The sequence below is a fragment of the Mobula birostris genome, chromosome 18, assembly GCF_030028105.1.
Source record: "Mobula birostris isolate sMobBir1 chromosome 18, sMobBir1.hap1, whole genome shotgun sequence".
In the NCBI taxonomy this organism is placed as follows: Eukaryota; Metazoa; Chordata; class Chondrichthyes; order Myliobatiformes; family Myliobatidae; genus Mobula; species Mobula birostris.
This window is the reverse complement of record NC_092387.1, coordinates 7012709-7039756: the sequence shown is the minus strand read 5'-3', so window position 1 is coordinate 7039756 and position 27048 is coordinate 7012709. Positions and strand designations below refer to the sequence as shown.

The window sequence follows — 27048 nt, the reverse complement described above, 5'->3', positions numbered from 1 at the left end:
GCAGGCAGCTTCTGTGAAGAGAGAAACAGAGATAACAGTTCAGTTTGATGACCTCTCACACTGACCTGCTGAGTATTCACAATGCTTTCTGTTTTTATTTCTGGAGTTCCTTTTCAAATTTAGAATCCTGAGATTGTTGTATTTTAGGCCCTTTTCTCTATTCTGAAGCTACACAAAATTGTGTTGGTGCTTTAGAATGATCACACATTATCACACACATTTCGTCCCTTGCCTGAAATACAGCATATTTTCTCCTCAGTAGATTTTACTAATTTGACTAGCAGACTTGCATTAAAATATTTGGGTGCATCCTATTTCAGTTGCCATTCTCCAGAAGCATTCATTTGCTGTTTTCAGTTACTCAACTAATAATAATAATAAAAATAATAACTTTATGTATAGATCACTTTCCATACAGATGATGTAGTTCAATGGAATAAAAGTATAAATATGAAAATAAAAATAATCATGAAAATAAAGACGTTATTTAAAAGCCATGTTAATTAAATAGGTTTCGAGCTGTTGTTTAAAAATGACAACTGAGTCTGCTTCCCTTAATGATACTGGCATTGCTCATTTTAAGCCAAACAATAACTCAGCATAGATTGGGGGTAAAATGGAGAGAGCAAGGTCGACCTTCTTCACATCTAATTTTGATAGAGCATGTTATGAAGATTGGAAGGAACTCTATTACAGTGATACACTTGTTTAACTATGAGGCAAGAGCTCACTTCACAAGTGAAGTATTAATTACTGCAGCAACCCAAAGGATTTAACCCAGCAAGTGAAGTATTAATTACTGCAGCAACCCAAAGGATTTAACCCAGCAAGGGTTGACATTTTCAAGAGGGAGAGCCCACAAAATGAAGGATACATAAAGTAAGGTTCTTTTGAATGTGATTGAGTGTTTCCTTTTATTGCTCTGGAAATCCCTGCTAAACTCTAGATTATCTGGTCATGCTGTTATTGTACTGGATATGGGTCATTCTGTTACTAAGGTGATTTTCTACACTAGCCCCTTCTACTTCCCCAAGTTGTGATGGCCATCACAGTATTCACCTAGTCATCCTTATTTACAAGATTACTGCATGCCATAACTTACCTAATTGCACTGCATTAGTTTGCAAATTTACTTTGCTTCATTCACAATTAATGGCTCCAATCAATCTATATTCTAATATTTCAGTTTTATTAACAGCATGTGGGGCGGCTAGATGCTACCGCCTTTATTTTTCTTTCCCTGGCAATTTTGTATTGACTTAATAAATAAGTGCTGAGAATTTTTGTTTATTTTTTAAATAAGTGTGAACTATCAATATAATTGTGAATATTTTTATGAAGTGTCTCTTGTGAATGTTTTTCATTTCGCTTGCTGTTTTAATTTTCTATCCAAGATTATCAAACGGTTTCTTCCAAGGTATGTCATATATTGACTAAGGGTTTTATTTTGACGTATCTAATTTGTTCAAGAGTATATGGCGATGCCCATGTCTGACTTCCCTTATCCACCCCTTACCCTCATGCCGTTACAGCTTGCAAATTGCTTTCTTTGTTCACAAACTAAACACTGAAAAAGTAGAGCAGATCAGGCAGCATCAGTAAAATGAGAAAGAGTTAATTTTTTATTTTCTTGCATATGTGATAGTGTCACTGACGATCTGTAACCTGGGGACAAGTATCACTGCTGCACATCGATTGTAATGTGTTTAAGAGTGAATGAAAGACCCTTGTGCATAGATGCTTCATAATATCTTTTAACTCCTATAAGGTTTTTTTTAAAAAGAGTCAACGTTGATGACTACTTGGAAATTGTACCAGGAAAACAATTGTTACAATAATTTCCTTTCTAATAGCAGCTCATGTTCAAGTTGAAAATGTAGGTTTCGCTGGAGTAAGTGATGGGATGTTAATAAACTTGGATTGTCTGGGTGTTTGGTTGAACCAGTTCAATGGCTATTGGGCTGCTAAACGGGGAAAAAAAAGCAATATTTTTGGCCTTTCAAGTAAATTTGCCAATCACCCAGAAACTAGAATTCAGTTAAAGCAAACAACGTCCACCATCGTACTTCTTAATAAAATGAGTTGACCATCTTAGTTTCATCACTGGAGAAGATTAATGAACTGCTGAAGTTTGGTTCAAAACACATTCTATAATGTGATTAATGTAACACTGGAGATGAAATATTCACTGAACTTTATATTTTGTGTGTTTCTTGTCGGATATTCTTAATTCATCACCTTAAACTGTGACCTCCTGCCACCACAGTTTGATGGATCAGAGTAATGTAGCTGATGGTTTCCCCTGGTACATTTGAAGGACATTATTTGTAGTTGGACTCTTGAAAGTCTCCCACTATTCATTATACTTTATTCATCTGATAATAATGACCTCTTAGGTGGAATTGGAGGTAATAAAGGCCCATGTTTTTCAATTGCCTCAGAGTGCTTGACAAAAGAATGTTAATGCAAAGTTGGGTGGGGGGGGGTGGAATAGATAGGTCTTGCAGCTCTTTCATCATCATAATATTAAATAATATCCATTATAAACTTTTAACGTTTTTGGAGAGGAATCTGGAAGCTCCAGAGGTTATTGTTTCTTTTTGAGTAAATCTGATATCCATAGAAACAAGAGTTTATAGAGTTCTAACAGAATCACTTTTCAGACATCCCACCTCTCCTGGAAGTTTCAGGAGTCTCCCGCATATTGATAGTGGCTCCCTGATGCGCGCAAATTATATATAATATCCTGGAAATCGATTTTTTTGGGAGCGAGGGAGAGAGAGAGCAAGAGTGAGAGAGAGAGAGAGCGCGCCATGGCAGAGTGTTCCAAAAAAAGAAAATATGAAACGTACGTCACCCCAGACTACACTGAAGTATACCCCTGACTAATAGCGGTCAAAAATAATGACAGTGTTGCTCGCTGCACTGTTTGCAACTGTGACTTTTCTATTGCCCATGGTGGGTTAAGACTGTAAAAGACATGTTGAAGTGAGTTTAACAGGTGTCATTCGTTCATTAGCATAGCTGACGTAATTTGAACTAGCTGGCTAGCTGCTAAGGAGCTATGCTATTGCAGACATCCCACCTCTCCCGGAAGTTCCGGGGAGTCTCCCGCAAATTGATGGTGCTACCTCCCTGAAATGAGGTTTTGCAGGATGGGATGTCTGATTTTTATAGACACACATTGTACTCTCCCTAGTGCATTTCCCCATCTTGTCTTGAACTCCCCTTCCAATAAATTGGTCTTGCTTTTGTTGGGAGTTACGTTTAGAATCTTGTAGAGCTGGGTTGCAACTATTTGTGTGGGAAAGAAGTGCGGGACCAGGGAAGTGCACTATGAACAGAGCAACGTGTCTATACGATAGTGTGGATTTATGCAAGGGTACTGTTCCTTAAAATTAAAATCTGTAACATAAGTAAGTGCTGCTCCTTGAGTTTTTGAAAAGTTGTATTGTGCAATGTGAGAAACTTAGAGATACAGGAGAAAATGTTCATTATTGATTCACAAATAATAGCATTGAGATACATTTCAATTTTGTGTCAACATAATTATAAAAAAAAAGTCAGGTTCAAGTTTATGATCACCTGACTGTACATATATACAACCAAATAAAACAACAGTCCTCTGGACCACTACGTCCACAAAACATATATCACACACAGCTCATAAAACAAAATAGGTAATAAATATACAGTGTTGTGTCTCAGGCACCCTAGATTTTTTAATACAAATTTTGTTTTAGATGTTTGTTTTGTTTTCTGCATTAGTGTGTCAGTAGAAAAGACCAAAGTTTAGATGTCCACATAGTCATTTTCCAAAAACTTAATGTTAGAGAAATTCTTTGAAGAAAGTAACATATTAAGTAATAAACCACTTTTCAAGTTTAAAAAAACTGATTACTTGTAGATGTATAGCCCAGTGTACAATTAAACAGGATGCTGGTGATCAATGACATAATGATTTGAATGAATGAACTAAACCGACTAACTGAAAAAGAAACAGTGTAGAAGGAATCAAACTGGGCGAAGGACAACCAAACTATAAGGCAAGGGTGTAGCAGATGTGACAGTTTAACTCTCAAGTCATCAATTCTTACACCATGGCAAGAGTGAGCATAGCAGCAAGGCACAAAGTGGTCATCTTGCATTAGCAAGATCTCTCCCAAGCAGAAATTTTGCAGCAGACAGGAGTTTCAAGATGTGCTGTTCAAGCTCTTCTGAAGAAGCACAAAGAAACAGCAAGGTTGAGGACCAGAAATGTAGTGGCCAGTCACAGAAACTGAGTGCAGTGAATGAGAGGTCTATCAAACTGACATTCCTTCTAAATCGGAAGAAGTCCAGCACTGCTAACAGCTCTGAATTCAGAAATCACTGAAGCTCAATACACCCCTCTACAATCTGGAGAAGTCTTGTCAGAAGTGGTCTTCGTGGAAAACTTGTTGCCAAACAGCCATTCTTCCATAGTAGAAACAAGGCCAAGAGACTCACCGTTGCACAAAAACTCAAGAATTGAGAAGTACGAGTACATTCTCACCCATCACACAATACCATCAGGGAGACGTCTGATTGCTCCCAACTTCATTCTGCAGCAGGACAATGACCCCAAACACACAGCCAAGGTCATAAAGACCATCTTCAGCAAAAAGAAGAATGAGGAGTTCTGCAGCAGGTGGTATGGCCTCCACAGAGCCCTGATCTCAACATCAAGGCTGTCTGGTATACCTGAGAGAGCAAATCTGCAGAAGAACTGTGGCAAGTTTTTCAAGATGCTTGGAACAGCCTACCAGCCAATTTTCTTATAAAACTGCACGACGGTGTACCCAAGAGAATTGATGCAACTTTAAAGGCAAAGGATGAGCTTTGATATTTAGAAACTTTTCATTTCATTATTTTTGAAGGCTTCTTTGCTTTACAGAATGTTATTACATGTGCTTAAGACTTGTGCATAATACCGTAATTCATTGTTAATATATTCATTATTATATACTTCTCAGTTTCAACAATATCACTTCATTAGAACAATAAAAATCTGTTTTCTCCTCTCTGAATTCAGATCTGCTGACATCTGCATACAATTTTCAGTGGCATGGACCAGTTCTGAGACGCTCCTGATGATACAACGCCACCCTCAGGAACTATCTGAGTTTACAATTTTCTGCAGTTTTTCTGATCCTGTGCAATGGCCTCTCCATAGCAGACGGTGATGCAACTAGTTAGATAGCTCTTCACAGTATATCTGGAGAGATTTGTGACATAACAATTCTCCTCAAACCCCTAATGAAATATAGTCTCTATTGTGCCTTCTTTGCATTAATATGTTGGGCCCAGGATAGAACCTCACAGATGCTGACACCCAGAAACTTGAAGCTGCTAATCCCTTGGTGAGGACTAGTGTGTGTTCCCTCAATTTCCTCTTCATGTAGTCCACAATCAATTCCTTGGCCTTACTGATGTGGCGTGCAAGGCTGTTGCTGTGACACCACTCAACCAGCTGATCTATCTTGCTCATGTGTGCCTCCTGTAATTGACAGGGAGTATGAAGATAACAATTTGAACCGGTCACCTCCATATATATACAACCCATTTGAACTTGGTCTCCTCATACACAGGTATTCTTAATTTCCTTGAAGGAAACCTGAAGTTGCAGACCTGGTTGTTTAATCCTCATTATTTCCAATAGATTAGGGTCATGAAAGTCAATAATCAAGTCAATATTACTTGAGCATTCATGCGCAAACTTGATACAGACATGAGACCAAGTTACTCTGGGTGGTGCATTGTTCAATGTGTCAGTTCCTCATCCACTCATGTTTTCTTGCCAAAAGATATTTAAAATGTTATTTCAATTTGTTTCTGTGCCTTTTACTTTCTATATTAAATGTTACCTTAAATGTTTTAATTTTCTGAATGTACATTATTTTCTGCGAAGTAACATTTTGGTAACTAACAAATTAACTTTGCAACTTCAGGTTTGCTTTCTTTTGGAAGTTGGCCTCATTGAAACTATGGAGGCTTCTTCAGCAATGGAAATGAACCTGTCTGCCACTAATTCTACAATTTTCATTCTTGTATTTTGCTGCCATCTTAAAGATTTCTTTTGGTTAACTTTGCATACATATAAAATGGGCTTGTTGTCAAATTTTGCAAATTACCTAACTCTTTTCATGTATTCAGTTTATAAAACAACATTAAAGTCTCATCTGAAATATCTTACTCACTCATTAGCTATTCATTCTAGCACACCATAGAAAATTTAAGTGAGGAAGAGTTCCATTGTGTTTAAATGTTTTCATTGCATGGTCCTTATTTAACTTCAGATATCACAGAAGCTCTGCAATGCCTTGATTATTTTCCCACCCCAGTTTTCACAAAATGATATTCATTTCTTCAATAAAAGCATAAACATAAAACATTACACAACAATGGCATAAAAATAGATACATTGAGTTATTTTCATGTTTGAATGTGTCACTTGGCTCTCAGCCTCACTGTAATGCACTATAAAGCAAGTTTTAGTTTTGCCAAGATGAACATGTGGTTTGAGCAGAACTCATCTTTCATCTATGCACAGACCCATCACCACGTCCTGTAAGTACCTGGAAACTTTGCCATGACTATTTAACTTCAATGTGTATGAAATTTTCTCAGTCTTTTAGATGGACCTGATATATTTAGTGATTTGAAGATAAGGTGACCTTTCACATCCGTTGAGATAAACCTTTTACTGATTTACAAAAGTTAATTGTAGTGAAATGCCTACAAATCGATGCATATATCATTAAAATGATGTTTTTATTTCAAATTTGCTTCACTGATATCAAAGTCTTGCTTTCATGAGATGGTGTAACTGTATCGTCACATTTAAAGTGTCTTTGCATAGTATGATGTTTATTTATTTGATTCCATTGACCAAAATGCATTTGAATGTTGAAATCTGCAAAAATAATCCTTGTTTTTTCATTGTATCAGTGAGCCACCAAATCAACTGTAGGCAAAGACTATCTATGACCTCAGTAGTACTAACTTGTACTCTGTGTTGCAGATGCAACCTACTAGAAATGAAGACCAAAAGAAACTGCACAAAGCACAGTCACAAGATGAACTGGGCAGATTGGACTCTACTCAAAAGAATAACATCTCAGATGGCAGGTAAAAAAGACAAGACATTTTATTGTGATTTGGTGCTGATCTTCCTGGGAAATATTTGAAGTTCTCCAGTTCCTCCTCAAGTCTGATGGAGTGGGAAGCATTGCAAGTCATTTCTCCCGATCTTGTCATTAGTTTTAGTTGTTGGAGGAGAGATAGAAGAATATACAGCAGTCGTGATGAAGGGTCTCAGCCTGAAAGATCGAATGTTTATTCCTCTCCATAGATGCTGCCTGACCTGCTGAATTCCTCCAGCATTTTGTGTGTGTTACTCTGGATTTCCAGCATCTGCAGGATTTTGTGTTTGTACTGTAAATATGTTCACTCTGTGGACATGCCTAATAGTTCTAATATTGGAAGATATTTCTAAACTTGCATTAAGAAAAGTATTTAAGTGTGTTTGCTGATTTTTAAACTTTCATTTAAATTTGGCAATAAACGGGACATTCTGCTATGCTTTAACCCAAATCTTGAAATTCAGGTGAACAAAAGGCACAAGTTTCATTTCTTTTCTTTTCCTGAATTCCCTGTTAATGTAGAGTGAGCTCTGCACCTTTCCTAGTTTCCAATCAGTTGTCAGTCACACTTGTCCTTAATATCTGGGATCAATCATCTAGTTGGAAACAAGAGCAAGCTAAATATATTTATTTCAGATGAACTAGTCACCTTAAATTCTAGGACTCTTCCATATCTGTATTGTTACTGTGTAAAAGGACCTATGATTATAGCAGCTGGGAATACTTTAATGTTTCTCGCGTATCATGGAAGGGGATATGATCTGCAGCCATGAATCGCTTTTACTGCTATGGACATAGATGTTGGTGGAGAAACTAAAATTATGACTGAAATGCATAACAGTTAGTAAAACAAACACAAGATTCTGCAGGTGCTGGAAATCCAGAGTAAGACACACAAAATGCTAGAGGAACTCAGCAGGTCAGGCAGCATCTAAGGAGAGGAATTAACTGTCAACATCTGATGAAGGGATTCAGCCTGAAATGTCACTGTTAATTCCTCTCCTTAGATACTGCCTGATCTGCTGAATGCCAATTAGTTTCTCTTTGCAGTTTACTGTAAATATTTGTGTAATCTAACTTGCTGCTCATTATGCTGCTGGGGTTTAGGGCAGCAATGAAGGTCCTCCATCTCTTGTGTTCGGAGTTTCCTTCATCATGACAGTAGCTTCCTTCTGGTTTTCACTACTGTCAGTCATGCAAGTCCCAAGTGAAGACTCAGGAATACCGTCACACTCAGATGTAGAAGGGTTTTCATTGCTGTTTCTGTAACCATTTTGTTTTACCAGGCAGGGTTGTTAGCCCTGAACTAAACCCCTGAACCTGGAGGGCTGATGGACCACTCTTAGTGTGGCCTCTACCCTTTGACCTGTTTGGCATGGGTGACCCGACCAAGTGCCAAGGGATAAAGTCCTGATGCCAGCCAACATAGCTCTCTGGGTCGTTGAGGCACACAAGCCCCCAGATGACAAGGCTGTGGTCCTCTTGGTGGTGTGTGATCTAAGTTAATGTATATTTTCCTGTTCTTTGATTTCTAAATGTAGAGCTTCGAAGGGTCGAATGAGATTCTGGGGAAATAAAAAACAGGGGGAAAAGAAATTGTTGAAAGAGAAATTGGCCACTCAATCAGAACTCCAGGAACTGAGTATAGATCAAGATGTCCAGGGATCACAGTGGCATCGAGAGCTTAAACCTAGTGAGACCTCACTCAGTCTGCCACTGCCAGAAGGAAGAGAGTGTTCATTGAAAGGTAAACATAAATGACTCATTTCAAATAAGTTGGCTTTTGTCCAGCACTGTGCATTTTTCAGAAATCCTTCACTGTTCTTCCTGTAGCTTGGAGTATGATTATTGTTACAGAATTGTGATTATACTTTGTTTACTTGTAGCACTTTTGCACAAAGTGATATGAATGCCATGTATATGTTTGGTGATGTGAGGGAGAACAATGGCCAAGGACATGGGTTTAACTCCTGTTTTCTTTGGGGTACCATACTGTACACATCCATCTGAACCACTGGAAAAAGCAAATGTTTAAACTAATTTGCAAAACTTTGCCTGCAATATTAAGAATTATCAACCCAAAGTAGGGTGTGAAGCTTTTGTTCATCTTTTTAATTCACTGTCAAAGACGACGTAAAGCTATAATCTATTTTTCATCAGTTTCTTTTTGCCTGAGGCTGATCTTGTTGTTCTATGATATTTATCCACATTGAGGTAGAAATAGCTTCAAATGATTGTCTACAACTTTTTTTATTTCATGATACTCCATTTAAATTTAAAGGCACCCGTTAGTCTTGCGAGACCATGGATCTGCAGCTGGAAAGTCTTCACTCTCCAGGGCACAGGCCTGAGCAAGGTTGTATGGAAGACTGGCAGTTGCCCATGCTGCAAGTCTCCCCTCTCCACGACACTGATGTTGTCCAAGGGAAGGGCAAGGGTCAATACAGCTTGGCACCAGTGTCGTTGCAGAGCACTGTGTGGTTAAGTGCCTTGCTCAAGGACACATACTAACTAATGATACTCCATACAAACTAATGAAAATTAGAAGTGCAATAAAGGTCATGTTGCCTGAACTTGGACAGCTGAATCGCATGGATAGGAGTTGATGTCTATCCATTGGTTTTGCTCAGCAAAACTTAATCTCAGTTTTCTGGCTCTAACCTTAAACAATGTTTTGGGTATAGGTTCCTCTCCTCTGCTATCAGATTCCTGGAATGGACAATGAACCTATGAACACTATCTCACTGTTTTTCCTTCCTTTTTGCACTACTTAGTTAATTATTTTAATATATAATATACGCTGTAACTTATAGATTTTTATTATCTATTGCAGTGTACTGCTGCTTTAAAACAACAAATTTCATTCCATATGCCAGTGATTCTGAACTTTATGGACAAAGTTGTGTTGCAGTTTGACCTGCTGTCCATTAAGCTGTGTTGAATGAGGAGGAATGAATGAGAAGACCCTATGGTCCTGGGAGATAGAGCGAGGTTTTAGTGGCCCCCAGGAATATTTTTAATGAGTGGCAGATTGGGGATTCAAGATGGTTTAATTTCACTTCCAGAAAATGATAAAGTAGTGGTGGTTTGGGGTGTGGAGGAGTGGGTTAGTAGGTAGAGGTGTTGATTAGTGTTATTGCTTGGAGACAGTAACTGTTTTTGATTCTGGTGGTCCTTGCATGGATGCTATGTAGCCTCTTCCCTGATAGAACCTTGGTGTATGTTAAAGGTGGGACACTTTTAAACAGTTTTATGAGTGATACCTGGAGACATTTAAAAAGAAAGATTGTTTTAAAAAGATTAAAAGCTGAAGAACAAACATGAAACAAAACACTAAGGAATAATTAAAATAAAGTAAACATGTAATTGAGTTTACCTTATCTTTAACTAATCTAATCTGCAGGGCTGGGAATCCCTATTCAAATTAAGTTTCTGTTCTTATGCCAGGTCTGAATCAAGGAAGTGGATTCCACAGTATGATGCATGATTAGGCTTCTCTGGTGACTCCACATGGAGTCCAGCAACGGAGAAGAGTGATCGATACACTCTCACATTGCAGACCCGCTGTCTGGTCAGCGTAATCTGGCCAGATAACTTGGTAATATCCGTGCAAGATGCCATTCACAACATCAAACTTCTTCTTTCAGTACTTATATCCCATCCAGCCCAGCATCTGACTGAATTTTATGTCTTTTTTTTTAGATTATGAGGACACGCAGTCCTCTTTTATTGTCGTTTAGTAATGCATGCATTAAGAAATGATACAATGTTCCTCCGGTGTGATATCACAGAAACACAAGACAGACCAAGACTGAAAAACTGACAAAAACCATGTAATTATAGCATATAGTTACAACAGTGCAAGCAATACCGTAACTTGATGAAGAGCAGGTCATGGGCATGGTAAAAAAAAAAAAAAAAAAGTTCAGAGTCTCTGGAAAGTCCCATGATCTCGTGCAGATGGGAGAAGGAAGAAAACTCTCCCTGCCATGCTTCCACATACTTGCCGATGTAGCATCCTGGAAGCACCTGACCACAGTCGGACTCTGAGTCGTCCAAAAACTTCGAGCCTCCAACCAGCCCTCCGACACTGAGCACCGAGCACCATCTCTGCCGAGCGCTTCGACCCCAACCCCGGCCGCCAGCAGTAGGCAAACCCGAGGATTTGGGGCCTACACTCCGGAGATTCTCGATCGCACAGTAGCAGCAGCAGCGAACCGGGCATTTCAGAAATTTCTCCAGATGTTCCTCCGTGCTTCTCACGTCTGTCTCCATCAAATCAGAATTGTGCACAGCCCCATTTAACAAATACGATATCATTTCACCGGAAAGGTCGCGCACGCTGCGTCACGCCGCCATCTTCTCCTCCCAGATTTTACAGTGTGCCTTTATTAGTTTTATAGTGACTCTGGGCCAAGTAAAATAGCTGCCAACTTCTAGACACAAGTTGCATGCCCAGTATATCATTTGAGTTCAAAAGCTTATCTTGCGGAGGTAATCAATGCTACAAGGCACCCCTGAAGAAGTATAAAATGGAAGGGAAGGAATAAGCAACGCATTGATAAAAGTTGCTGGTGAATGCAGCAGTGTCCTGACGAAGGGTCTCGGCCTGAAACGTCGACTGTACCTCTTCCTAGAGATGCTGCCTGGCCTGCTGCGTTCACCAGCAACTTTTATGTGTGTTGCTTGAATTTCCAGCATCTGCAGAATTCCTGTTGTTAGCAATGCATTGATACTCTTTTTAAAAGGTATGTAGGTTGGAAACAATGTTGCAATGTGATGGAAGATCTACTGGTGGTGAATGAAAACACTATGCTAGTCAAATTTCAGGTTATGTAGTCAAATGCATTCTCTTTCACACTCTCTCTCTTTATCTCTCTCTCTCTCACTCTCTCTATCTCTCTCACTCTCTCTCTCTATCTCTCTCACTCTCTCTATCTCTCTCACTCTCTCTCACACTCTCCCTCTCACTCTCTCTCCCCCCCTCTCTCCCCCCTCTCCCTCCCCCCTCTCCCCCCTCTCCCCCTCTCCCTCTCCCCCTCTCCCTCCCCCCTCTCCCTCCCCCTCCCCCCCTCCCCCCCCTCCCCCCCTCTCTCCCCCTCTCCCCCCTCTCCCCCCTCTCCCCCCTCTCCCCCTCTCTCACTCTCCTTCACTCTCCCTCATCCCCCTCTCCCCCTCTGTGTGTCTGTCTGTCTCTCTCTCTCTCTCTCTTTTTTCTCTCTCTTTTTTCTCTCCTGCCCCCCCACTCATATTTTGGTGTAGACATTTTCAGATTTATTTAACCCAAACCTTAATTCATTATGAGTGTTCTGTAACACAGTTGCATTTTGTCCTGGTTGAGTTGTGTGAGTATTTTCTGTCTTGAAAGTTGTTTGCCTTCCCTAATGAAAATTAGTTGAAGAGTTAGACAATAACTACGTAGTTTATTGAATAGTCTGATTGCAATTATAAGAGGGCCCTGGCTAGATCAAAGCTGACAAATTCTTGCTGCTCTGAAGGATATTCTTACCATTGCAGTAGGGCAGGGGTCCCCAACCTTTTTTGCCCTGCAGACCAGTTAATATTGACAATATTCTTGCGGACCGGCTGACCCGGGGGAGGGTTATGCTGTTCGGGGGCGGGGGGGGGGGGGGGTGTTAATCACGACCGGAATATAGATGGTAAGCGGCTAATACACTCGCTTTCATTTCTAAAAGGGTTTATCTAACAAATTTATTATTAAACACACAGCGCACATTTTCCTTGCATGAATATAGTGATAAATCAATTATCGGGGAGGACAGGGGAGCTTGAAGTAAGTGTTGAACGAACTTCCAGTAGAAGTGGTAGAGGCAGGTTCGATATTATCATTTAAAGAAAAATTGGATAGGTATATGGACAGGAAAGGAATGGAGGGTTATGGGCTGAGTGCAGGTCGGTGGGACTAGGTGAGAGTAGCGTTTGGCACGGACTAGAAGGGCTGAGATGGCCTGTTTCCGTGCTGTAATTGTTATATGGTTGTAAAAGTCACTTATAAGTCAATAGCATCATAACATTTTAAGTAACATTTGGATATTAAACACACAGCACACATTTTCCCCGTATGAACTTATAAAGTCATTGCAACACACCAATATCGCTGAATCAGTGGGAGCCCTGGGCTTGTTTCCCTGCAACAAGACGGTCCTATCGAGGGGTGACGGGAGACAGCGATACTCGAAGGGGGTTCCTTATGTCCAGTCTATTCCGCAATTTAGTTTTCGTTGCATTCATTGCAGAGATATATTGGAAATGGAAGCAACGTTTTCAGTGCTTTCGTGGCTACCTCAGGATATTTAGCCTTGACTTTGATTCAGAATGCCGGCAGAGATGTTATGTCAAACATACTTTTCAGCCCGCCATCGTTTGCAAGCTCAAGGAGTTGATCTCCTTCCCGCACTGACATGGATGACGCGCGGGTAATGACCTCACATGCGTAATGGCTCAACAGTGGCCGTGACAGGGAATGAGGAAAGGTGCGGCTGACTCATATCGTCGAATCATATCGTTTCCTCGCGGCCCGGTAGCGCATGCTTTGCGGCCCGATGGTTGGGGACCGTTGCAGTAGGGCAGTGAAAATTAATCAGATCGAGGCAGGGAGTTGTGCTTTGATGAGGGGTTGAGCATACTGGCTTTATATTCTCTATTATTAGAAGAATCTGAGTTGATCTCATTGAAATGGATGCAATTCTGGCAGGGCCATGACAAGATAGACACATGGGTGGTGTCCTCAGCTGGGCTTTCTAGGAAAAGGAGTCGCCTTCTCAAAATAAGGGGTTGGCCATTCATGACGCAGCTGAAATATTTCGTAACTCAGAGTAGTGAATCTTTGGAATTTTCCACCCAAAAACATCGTGGCAACTGAGTCACTGAGCATTTTCAAGGAAGAAATCAATAATTTTTTTTGTATCAAGGGAATCAAGGATTTAAAGTCAGTACAGGAAAGTAGCATTGAGATGAAAGACCAGCCATCTTGCTGAATGTTGGAGGAGAAGCCAAGGGCTCAGTAGACTGTTCGTGACTTCTTGTACTTCATGTTTTATGGTTAATATTCTGAAATTTGGTCGTTTCAGTCGGAATTTTTCTTGCCAGAAAACGTATTTGTGCTCATAGGTGAGTTTATGAAGGAGTAATACTGTATAATCATATAACAATTACAGCACGGAAACAGGCCATCTTGGCCCTTCTAGTCCCTGCTGAATGCGTACTGTCACCTAGTCCCACTGACCTGCACTCAGCCTATAACCCTCCATTCCTTTCCTGTTCATGTAGCTATCCAATTTTACTTTAAATGACAATAACGAGCCTGCCTCTACCACTTCTACTGGAAGTTCATTCCACACAGCTACCACTCTCTGAGTAAAGAGGTTCCCCCTTGTGTTACCCCTAAAATTTTGCCCCCTAACTCTCAACTCATGTCCTCTTGTTTGAATCTCCCCTACTTCCAATGGAAAAAGCCTATCCACATCAACTCTACCTATCCTCCTCATAATTTTAAATACCTCTATCAAGTCCTCCCTAAACCTTCTACGTTCCAAATAATAAAGACCCAACTTGTTCAACCTTTCTCTGTAATTTAGGTGCTGAAACCCAGTTAACATTCTAGTTAATCTTCCCTGTACTCTCTCTATTTTGTTGACATCTTTCCTATAATTCGGTGATCAGAACTGTACACAATACTCCAAATTTGGCCTTACCAATGCCTTGTACAATCTTAACATTACATCCCAACTCCTATACTCAATGCTCTGATTTGTAAAGGCTAGCATACCAAAAGCTTTCTTCACTACCCTATCCACATGAGATTCCACCTTCAGGGAACTATACACCATTATTCCTAGATCCCTCTGTTCTACTGCATTCTTCATTGCCCATCCATTTACCATGTATGTCCTATTTTGATTAGTTGTACCAAAATGTAGCACCTCACACTTATCAGCATTAAACTCCATTTGCCATCTTTCAGCCCACTCTTCTAACTGGCCTAAATCTCTCTGCAAGCTTTGGAAGCCTACTTCATTATCCACAACGCCACCTATCTTAGTATCATCTGTATATTTACTAATCCAATTTACCACCCCATCATCCAGATCATTAATGTATATGACAGACAACATTGGACCCAGTACAGATCCCTGAGGCACACCACTAGTCACTGGCCTCCAACCTGACAAACAGTTATCCACCACTACTTTCTGGCATCTCCCATCCAGCCACTGTTGAATCCATTTTACTACTTCAATATTAATACCTAACGACTGAACCTTCCTAACTAACCTTCCGTGTGGAACCTTGTCAAAGGCCTTACTGAAGTCCACATAGACAACATCCACCTCTTTACCCTTGTCAACTTTCCTAGTAACCTCTTCAAAAAATTCAATAAGATTTGTCAAACATGACCTTCCATGCACAAATCCATGTTGACTGTTCCTAGCCAGACCCTGTCTATCCAGATAATTATATATACCATCTCTAAGGATACTTTCCATTAATTTACCCACCACTGACATCAAACTCACAGGCTGATAATTGCTAGGTTTACTCTTCAAACCCTTTTTAAACAATGGAACAACATGAGCAATGCGCCAACCCTCCTGCACCATCTCTGTTCATAATGATATCTGAAATATTTCTGTCAGAGCCCTTGCTATTTCTACACTAACTTCCCTCAAGGTCCTAGGGAATATCCTGTCAGGACCCGGAGATTTATCCACTTTTATATTCCTTAAAAGTGCCAATACTTCCTCTTCTTTAATCATCATAGTTTCTATAACTTCCCTGTTTCCCTTACCTTACACAATTCAATATCCTTCTCCTTAGTGAATATCGAAGAAAAGAAATTGTTCAAAATCTCCCTCATCTCTTTTGGTTCCACACATAGCTGTCCACTCTGATTCTCTAAGGGACCAATTTTATCCCTCACTATCCTTTTGCTATTAATATAACTGCAGAAACCCTTTGGATTTATTTTCACCTTACTTGCCAAAGCAACCTCGTATCTTCTTTTAGCTTTTCTAATTTCTTTCTTAAGATTCTTTTTACATTCTTTATATTCCTCGAGCACCTCATTTACTCCATGCTGCCTATATTTATTATAGATATCTCTCTTTTTCTGAACCAAATTTCCAATATCCCTTAAACACCATGGCTCTCAAACTTCTAACCTTTCCTTTCAACCTAACAGGAACATAAGGATTCTATACCCTCAAAATTTCACCTTTAAATGACCTGCATTTCTCTGTTATATCCTTCCCATAAAACAATTTGTCCTAATCCACTCCTAAATCCTTTCGCATCTCCTTAAAGTTAGCCTTTCCCCAATCAAAAATCTCAACCCTGGGTCCAGACCTATCCTTCTCCATAATTATATTGAAACTAGTGGCATTGTGATCACTGGACCTGAAGTGCTCCCCAAAACATACCTCTGTCACCTGACCTATCTCATTCCCTAACAGGAGATCCAACACTGCCCCTTCTCTAGTTGGTACATCTGTGTATTGCTGCAAAAAACTATCCTGCACACATTTTACAACTCCAAACCATCCTGCCCTTTTACAGTATGGGCTTCCCAGTCTATGTGTGGAAAATTAAAATACTCATGCATATACATAGAAACAGGGACAGACATGCATACTCATGCACAAATGCATTCAAATTCTGGTGTCACAAGAAAATGTTATTGTTCTGAATCATCAATGTAAATTTAAAACTGAGAAGGTTGAAATAAAATGAGCACCAAGTACACCTGGTCTTGAAAGATATATTGAAGTGCAAAAGAGAAGTGCATGTTTTTTTTTTACAATTGTTGAAAACTCAAGATATTAAAATAACATGCCTATTGTCGTTCTTGGTTGTCACCAAAGAATGGAATTAAGGGCATATGTATACCCACGGAGATGCATCAGATGAAAGAATTCAATAGGCTTGGAGTTTTTATGATCTCTTCCTCTGGGGTGGCACTTAGCCTTCATTTCGATCAATGATTGAAATTGGTAGCTTGTGCATTCAAAGCAGGCAAGGAAACGTTTCCCAACATTCTTGTTGTGTAATGTTCCTGAGATTGTAACTTTCAATAACGTGATCTTGAAAGGTTGATGGAAAGCAAACAGCTCAACTGGTGTGCAGAGACTAATTTAGTGATATTTTTGAACTTTCACTGTCCACACTCAGGTCAAGCTCCTTCACCTCCGAACCTAACTCCTCCGAGGAGTCCTGACTTGGGAATTGAACGAGGGAAAGAGTTTAAGGAGAACAGAGAACCGTCACCAAAAGTAAAGAGGAGGAGAAGTGTGAAGATCAGTAACGTGGGCCTGGAGCCCATTCAGTTGCAGCAGGACACCTTACAAATTATCACCAGTGCCAACGATTTCAAGTGTATGAACGAATTCCTGCAGAGGAAGGTAAATCTGACGTGATGTTGTGGAAGTTGCAGTAAGGCAAAGATAGCCTGGGGCAGTTGTAGTCAAGTGAGATAACAGGAAGATATGAAACTTACCCAACAATCAAGGCTGTATTGACTTTATGAACTTCAAAATATCATTGGCTGTCTACCTGAAGTTTCAACAGACTTCACCACCTCTAGTGTCCTTATTAATTTCAAAGTATCATCGGCTGTCAGCTTGAAGTTTCGATTGAATTTAACACCTCTGTTGTGAATAGCAATCCATCTTGCGAGTAAGGAATTCGAATACATACAATTTACAATAATCAATATCTGTAATAAGCCAAATCTGTATATAATTTTAAAAAAGGCAGTTTTCAGTTCAGACTTCAGAACTGTGTGGGTGACAGGGACCATGAAGTTCTCCTTGTGCACAAGAAAAATAAAAGGAATGCTTGAGTCATAAGAGTCCATTTGTCCTGGGCCCATTATTTTATTTATTATCAGAGCGACATTTACTTCGACAATGTGTTCAGCAGACTGAAAAACTGTAAAATGAAATATTGAGAGGGAGTGGTGTAGGGTGGGATGTATTCTTTTGTGTTCTGGATGTATGCTCCCATCCAGACCAGACTAGAGCCTTATTTTTCTTGACAATTAAAGCACTATTCTCAATGGACCAAATCTGGCCAGGGAGAATTACAAGGTTAGGGAGAAAATATGTTATATGGACAGAATTGAGTACATTTTACATTGCCTCATACTGTTATGCTTGAAAAATTAATACTAAGACATTAAAACAACTTAAATTACTATGCTGAAAATATAATCTTCCATCTATGTTTTTTTTCATTTTGTATTTTGGCAAATTATGGCTGTTCTTGTATTAAGCAGTGCTCACATCAATACTAAGAAGTATTCTACTTATAGATTACTGATCTGGACACTGATGACTGCAAGAAAGATACATTTGTGGATGTAGTTTTCAAGAAATCGCTTAAGGAATTCCGCTTAAATATCTTTAACTCCTACTCAACAGCTTTAGCGGTGAGTACAGGGCTTTGGCTCGTATTTGAGATATAATAGCAGTTAATAGAATGAATGCTTTTCATTGTGTCATTTGCATTTTCTGGAATGAACAGTTCAGTACTGGTTCCATGCAACAATCTGAAACACAATTTCTGTTTTGAAAAAAAATCAAATCAGCTGGTGGTGATTCATCTGGATCCCGGAATTGTCAAGAATCCTCTATAGGAATGAATGTATGTAGTGTATGCCACAAGTGATTGTATGTGAGGGGGTCATGATGGAGGAGAACTGTGACAGTGTTACTCAGTTGCCACACACATTTAAGTTGCTAGAGGAACTCAAGTCAGGCAGTATCTGTGGATGGGAATAAATGGTCAATGTTTCAGGCTGAACCATCAGAACTGATGAAGGGTCTCAAACCAAAATGTCAAATGTTTATTCTTCTCCATAGATGCCTGACCTGCTGAATTCCTCCAGCATTGTGTGTATGTTTCTCTGGATATCCAGTGTCTGCAGAATCCTTTGTGTCTGCTTTTCACCTGAAATATTTCTGCTGCAGATGGACGATGGGAAGAGTATCCGCTACAAAGATCTCTACGCGCTGTTTGAGCAGATTCTGGAGAAGACAATGAGGCAGCAGCGACGAGATTGGAATGAGTCACCAGTCAAAGTATGGGTCAACACTTTTAAGGTCTTCCTGGATGAGTTCATGTTGGAACACAAAATTCTGGACAGCAGTACTGGAAAGGTGAGATGCTTGAAACATTCAGTTCCTTCTTTCGGTAAACACTTCCATGGACATTCAAGGTGAGCTGAAGATCCGCAACACAAAGCATTCCCAGGTTTTAACATGAAAGCACAATGTATGCAAAGTGAGAAGTAATGTTTTTAGATAACACCAAGTTTAGCTTTTAGATTTCTTTGGAAAGACTGGGATGTAGGTAACCAAGGAGGTTGAAAATCTGGACGAAAAGTGAATGCAAATGTCAGGTGACTTGAGTGTGGGTGCAGCGAGTAAGAGTTACCTTAGAAGAAATTGTTGAAAACAGAATAACATCTTTCATACAACACACCTCATGTTAACATCTTTCATAGCAATCTAATGAATGGGGGGGGCATTGAGGCATCATGTTCAGTTTCATGTTTATGTTGAGTTAGCATCCCAGGGAGGTATTAGAATGTGTATTGGGGAAATAGTCTAGAAATCCAGCTACTGATTTCTACTTCATGCCTTGCCCACTGGATCTTGGTTGAGTGCTAGTTTCCATTTATCTGACATACCCTCTATGCTTGCAAGCCTGTCAACCATAAGACCATAAGACAAAGGAGCAGAAGTCGGCCATTCGGCTCATCGAGTCTGCTCCGCCATTTTGTCATGAGCTGATCCATTCTCGCATTTAGTCCCACTCCCCTGCCTTCTCACCATAACCTTTGATGCCCTGGCTACTCAGATACCTATCAATCTCTGCCTTAAATACACCCAATGACTTGGTCTCCACTGCCGCCCGTGGCAACAAATTCCATAGATTCACCATCCTCTGACTAAAAAAATTTCTTCACATTTCTGTTCTGAATGGGCGACCTTCAATCCTTAAGTCATGCCCTCTCGTACTAGACTCCCCCATCATGGGAAACAACTTTGCCACATCCACTCTGTCCACGCCTTTCAACATTCGAAATGTTTCTATGAGGTCTCCCCTCATTCTTCTAAACTCTAAGAAATACAGTCCAAGAGCAGACAAACGTTCCAAATATGTTAACCCTCTCATTCCCGGAATCATTCTAGTGAATCTTCTCTGTACCCTCTCCAACGTCAGCACATCCTTTCTTAAATAAGGAGACCAAAACTGCCCACAGTACTCCAAGTGAGGTCTCACCTGCACCTTATAGAGCCTCAACATCACATCCCTGCTCCTATACTCTATTCCTCTAGAAATGAATGCCAAGGCAGATAAATCCCCAGGGCCAGATGGTCTGCATCCCAGAGTGCTTAAGGAAGTAGCCCAAGAAATAGTGGATGCGTTAGTGATAATTTTTCAAAACTCTTTAGATTCTGGACTAGTTACTGAGGATTGGAGGGTGGCTAATGTAACCCCGCTTTTTGAAAAAGGAGGGAGAGAGAAACCGGGGAATTATAGACCGGTTAGCCTAACATCAGTGATGGGGAAAATGCTAGAGTCAGTTATCAAAGATGTGATAACAGCACATTTGGAAAGCGGTGAAATCATCGGACAAAGTCAGCATGGATTTGTGAAAGGAAAATCATGTCTGACGAATCTCACAGAATTTTTTGAGGATGTAACTAGTAGAGTGGATAGGGGAGAACCAGTGGATGTGGTATATTTGGATTTTCAAAAGGCTTTTGACAAGGCCCCACACAGGAGATTAGTGTGTAAACTTAAAGCACACGGTATTGGGGGTAAGGTATTGATGTGGATAGAGAATTGGTTGGCAGACAGGAAGCAAAGAGTGGGAATAAACGGGACCTTTTCAGAATGGCAGGCAGTGACTAGTGGGGCACCGCAAGGCTCAGTGCTGGGACCCCAGTTGTTTACAATGTATATTAATGACTTGGATGAGGGAATTAAATGCAGCATCTCCAAGTTTGCGGATGACACAAAGCTGGGCAGCAGTGTTAGCTGTGAGGAGGATGCTAAGAGGATGCAGGGTGACTTGGATAGGTTAGGTGAGTGGGCAAATTCATGGCAGATGCAGTTTAATGTGGATAACTGTGAGGTTATCCACTTTGGTGGCAAAAACAGGAAAACAGATTATTATCTGAATCATGGCTGATTAGGAAAAGGGGAGGTGCAACGAGACCTGGGTGTCATTGTACACCAGTCATTGAAAGTGGGCATGCAGGTACAGCAGGCGGTGAAAAAGGTGAATGGTATGCTGGCATTTATAACAAGAGGATTTGAGTACAGGAGCAGGGAGGTACTACTGCAGTTGTACAAGGCCTTGGTGAGACCACACCTGGAGTATTGTGTGCAGTTTTGGTCCCCTAATCTAAGGAAAGACATTCTTGCCATAGAGGGAGTACAAAGAAGGTTCACCAGATTGATTCCTGGGATGGCAGGACTTTCATATGATGAAAGACTGGATGAACTAGGCTTATACTTGTTGGAATTTAGAAGATTGAGGGGGGACCTTATTGAAACATATAAAATCCTAAAGGGATTGGACAGGCTAGATGCAGGAAGATTGTTCCCGATGTTGGGGAAGTCCAGAACGAGGGGTCACAGTTTGAGGATAAAGAGAAAGCTTTTTAGGACCGAGATTAGGAAAACCTTCTTCACACAGAGAATGGCGAATCTGTGGAATTGTCTGCCACTGGAAACAGTTGAGGCCAGTTCATTGGCTATATTTAAGAGGGAGTTAGATATGGCCCTTGTGGCTAAAGGGATCAGGGCATATGGAGGGAAGGCTGGTACAGGGTTCTGAGTTGGATGATCAGCCATGATCATACTGAATGGCGGTGCAGGCTCGAAGGGCCGAATGGCCTACTCCTGCACCTATGTTCTATGTTTCTAACATTGCATTCGCCTTCTTCACTACTGACTCAACCTGGAGGTTAACTTTAAGGGTATCTTGTACGAGGACTCCCAAGTCCGTTGCATCTCAGAACTTTGAATTCTTTGCCCATTTGAATAATAGTCTGCCCGTTTATTTTTTCTGCCAAAGCGCATAACCATACACTTTCCAACATTGTACTTCATTTACTCTTATTGTTTGAGCTGGCAGATCAAGTTCAAGATGAGCTTAATTGTCGTTCAACCATACACAGGAATACAGTAAAACGAAACATCATTCTTCTGGGGCCACGATGCAATGCACAGTACAACAGTCACACACAGCACATATAATTATGATAGCAGAAGAACATACAGTTACAAAGATATATATAAAAAGAAAATAATCTGTCCCTGAGTGATGGTGCATGGATGTTGTCCCGGAGCTGGAACAGCCTGTAGCAGTTCCTCATATTGTGCAGTGAAACTGCAGACAAATGCTTGTCTTCCACTGAGCAAGCACTGGAGAACAGCCCCAACAGAGGGACCAGCCACCAACCCAGCATGGAATCCAGCAGCACACAGCCAGCTCTGGCGTCTCCTTCCTCAGCAGCCGTAACAGCTGACTCCAAGGCATGGGGGTCTCGTCTGGGCAACAAATGAGACAGCACAGCACCCCCGCCGTTGGTCTTGCTGATGAACTAGTGAATTGAACACGCATTATTCTACACTACCAATCTTGCAATCACAAGGAAAACATCAAAGCCAATTATTTGCATTTGTTGGATCGTGCACTGCTTGGGTGGCTGAAGCAGGGTACAACATGGTGCGCAATAAGTCTCGCTCCATCACTTATCTTGCAACTCGCTAGTGGGCTAGGCCTGCCGTACTTGATGTTTTTAATATCCAGCATTGTCTTGCAATCATAAAAAAATCATAAAGGACAAACAATTGCACTTTTATTTGGACCCAGAGAGGCCACTATGCCCAAGCACACCACCATCTTACTGTTGACTATCTGATCTGATATCAAATTTCTTGATTTGAAAAAATTAACTCTCACCTGTATAACATTACTGGAAGCTACTGAATATCTTCAGTGATGTTGATCTTCAAGACCCACCCTCTTAAAGAGGAAAGTATTGTTGATCCTCAAAATGCAACCATTCAGAGAGGAGAGTATATTGTGTGTTTGAAAAGAGATACAGTTTTAGCTATCTGTTCATTCTAACAGTGCAGTATATTTTCAGTTGGATGTAGACCTTTGATTTTTTTCCTTTTTAGATATATGTTGCTGAGAATTGAGAATTTGGTTGTATGCCTGCTCATACATATCTACTGATTTCAAAATTCAAATTTATTCTTCAGGTACAAAAAAATGAAAGAAAGAAGAGACGGAAGAAAGAAACTGATATCGTAAGTAATCTAATTCTTCTAATTATCTGTCCTGTGCTTGGTTCTGAGAAACAAATCTTGTATTCTATAACATTACACTGCAACTAATTCCACTGCAACAATTGCAGGTTGTCCCATGTCCCCTTTGTACCCACCCTCTGAATTTGAGTAGTGCTGACACTTCGTAGTTACTCTATGTGCTGACGTATTGTGTGGGTCATGTTTCCTTGGAGCTACTTTCCCATTTTAGTTCTTTATTTTTTCAGGTTGCAATGGCCCTAATTGTGGAGGCATGTTACTCATCCCTGTTCTCAAACTGATCATTAGTGTCTAACACGAAAGGTAGTGCAGATGCTGGAAACCCAGAGTAACACACACAAAATATTGGAGGAGCTCAACAAGTCAGGCAGCATCTGTGGAGAGGAATAAATGGTCCGTAATGTTTTCTGTTTAATCTGTACTGATGCTGCCTGATCTGCTGGGTTCCTCCAGCATTTTGTTTGTATTTGTGTTGACGTCGGGCAATATTGGTCAAATGCTTCAATTTTATTTCTTTCAAAGATGTTCTCATAGCTGTACTAATATGTTTATAACATAAATCTTTTAAAGTGGCAATTTGAGCCGCAAAACACAAATTCTTTGTTTGTACTTGTTAAGTGCATGAAAGATACTAATTGCACACAGGAAAGAGAGAAAATACCAAGGCTAACAGTTGTTTTTCTTGTCTCATTGCCCTATTTTCTTCATGGCTTGCAGTTTGTCACCTCCATTTCCCCATCTGTGAACCTCATTTTGTTGCTGTCATGGGAAATGTTGCCTTATTCTGCTGAGTAGAAAGTTCAGCAGTTTGTCAGCTATGAGGAAAAGTTGAGCTCATTCTGCTTGTAAAATAGTCAATGGTAGTTAGCATACAAACTTAACCTTGACACAGTTTACAGAGCTGTTACATGGAACAATTTATGTCATTTCACAGGAGCTTAATGTCTTGATTTAACAATTGAATGGACATTTGTACTGCTTTATTGATTGCAGCTGTTCAGTGTTAAATCCCCTTCCCTTGTTTGCTATGAGGCCCTCTGTTGGTGGGGGCCAACCATGTATATTGTGTCCTAGCTGTCATACACAAGTCAGGGCAGTACGATATGGAGAGCAAGCAGCTGCTCATGCAGCAGGCTCTTCCTGTCCACGCAGATGATGAATCCAAAAGAACAGCAGGCACATCAATAGTCATAGGAGTTGCCAGGCAGCTTTGAACTCAACATAGCACTGCCTTAGGGACCCCAGCCCTGGATTTGTCCTTGGTGTTTACTCCCGAAGCCTTCCTCCTATGGATATAGCGGAGGTTTGAGATCAGAGTTTTTCTTCTAGATGAGCTTTCAACCATGGCTGATGAGCTCCATCTGCCCAAAGCGACTGGTTTTTTAAGGTGCCAGTAACCCGCCTTAGCCCCTTCTCATATCAGTGGAAATATTTCTGCCAGGCTCAGTAGCTAAGCCACATCTGAAGGCCCAGAGCTGGACTTGGTTGTCAGAGGCTATTTGTGATGCACACCATTAGGAGTATTAATAGATGGTGGGTGGGAGCTTATCCCACTACCTCTCCTGGCTATGAAACCTTGAGGAACCTTTTCATAGTATTTAATTATGAAATGGTTTGTTTCTGAGGAAGACTCAGATTAGTAGCCTTATCCTGGGCCCTTATTATTTGAACGAAATGCACTTTGCCCCAAAGTATTCTTTAATCTGACTTTGCACCTTCCCCTGATATGGATGTGTTTAACACAGCTACTCTGTTAAGAACAATAGAGGGGAAAATGTTTTGAGCGGTGGATAGGGTCCAATCAGATTGACAGTTTTGCCCAAATTAATGTTAGCCTTGTGTGTTTTGATGCCGGAGGCAAGTGGAGAGTACTTTATCATACATTTGTGGCTTTATGTGGTAGGAAGACTTATGGTATCAGGAGGATACATGGTGTAACATAACAGACTGTGACCTGCTCTTACAGCCACTATATTAATGTGACTGGCCCAGTTTTTTTGCTGTCAGAGGTAGCCCTCAAAATGTTTCTGATGGGTTACTTAACACTGCTAATGTTATTAAACGTTAAGGTTATGTAGTCGCCACACACTCAAAATGCTGGACAGCGTCTATGGAAATGAATAAACTGTCGACATTTTGGGCCGAGACCCTTCATCAGGACTGGAAAGGAAGGGGGAAGATGCCAGAATAAAAAGGTGGGGGGAGGGAAAGGAGGACAAGCTGGAAGGTGAAAGGTGAAGCCAGATGGATGGGGGGGCGGGGATGAAGTTAGATGCTGGGAGGTGATAGGTGGAAAAGGTAAAGGACTAGAGAAGAAGGAATCTAAATGGAGAAGGGAGTAGACCATGGGAAAAAGTGTAGGGAGATGGGCACCAAGGGGAGATGATAGGTGATGAAAAGGGGTAAGATACTATGGGAGAAATCTTTCCCCTTTCTTTCCGGTCCTGATGAAGGGTTTCGGCCCAAAACTTTGACTGTTTATTCATTTCCATAGATGCTGTCTGACCTGCTGCGTTCCTCCAGTTTCTTGTGTGTATTGCTCTGGAATTCCAGAATCTCTTGAGGTGTGTAATTGGTCAATTCCTTGTTGGAGGTGACCATTGCCAGGCATAGACATGCCCATTAGTTGTTTGCCACCTAGCAGCCCACAGCTAAAAGTTATCAAGTTATAGTTCTGTGTACACTTGGGCTGCTTTCATTTCTGTTTTTTGTGAATACAGTTGAACACTGTGTAATTATGCATCTTCTTATGACATTATTTAAGTATGTCTTTGAAGCAAAATGTTTGGTCCTTGATTACCATAGGACAATTAGGCCATTTCGCCCATCGAGTCTGCTCCATCATTTCATAAGTTCATAAGACCATAAGACATGGGGCAGAATTAGGCCATCCAGCCCATTGAGTCCACTCTGCCATTCCATCATGGCTGATCACGGATCCCACTCAACCCCATACACCTACCTTCTTACCATATTCTTTGATGCCCTGACCGATCAGAAATGCCTTAACTATACTGATGAACTTGGCCTCTACCACAGTCTGTGGCAGAGCATTCCACAGATTCACTACTCTCTGGCTAAAAGAATTCCACCTTACCTCTATTCTATAAGGTCGCCCCTCAATTTTGAGGCTGTACCCGCTAGTTCTGAATACCCCCACCATAGGAAACATCCTCTCCACATCCACCCTATCTAGTTCTTTCAGCATATGGTAGGTTTCAATGAGATCTGCCTGCATTATTCTAAATTCTGGTGAGTACAGGCCCAAAGCTGCCAAATATTTTTCATATGTTAACCCTTTCATTCCCAAAATCATCCTTGTGAACCTCTAGACTCTCTCCAATGACAACATATACTTTCTAAGATAGGGACCCAAAACTGTTGACAATACTCTCTGTACAGCCTGACTAGCGTCTTATAAAGGCTCAGTATTATCTCCTTCCTTTATATTCTATTCCCCTTGAAATAAATGCCAACATTGCATTTGCCTTCTTTACCACAGATTCAACCT

At 40.7% G+C, this 27048-nt stretch overlaps 1 protein-coding gene across 9 annotated transcripts in view; it reads left to right on the top strand.

The window, feature by feature from the left end:
* Positions 1-27048, top strand: part of myo9aa (myosin IXAa) — a 359701-nt gene that overhangs the window by 296217 nt on the left and 36436 nt on the right. For all 9 annotated transcript variants that reach the window (XM_072282122.1, XM_072282124.1, XM_072282123.1 and 6 more), the window contains 6 exons: positions 7043-7149; positions 8705-8910; positions 17352-17581; positions 18493-18609; positions 19151-19339; positions 23472-23519. In XM_072282122.1, the coding sequence (XP_072138223.1) occupies positions 7043-7149; positions 8705-8910; positions 17352-17581; positions 18493-18609; positions 19151-19339; positions 23472-23519 (897 nt within the window). The remainder of the gene's footprint in view (positions 1-7042; positions 7150-8704; positions 8911-17351; positions 17582-18492; positions 18610-19150; positions 19340-23471; positions 23520-27048) is intronic.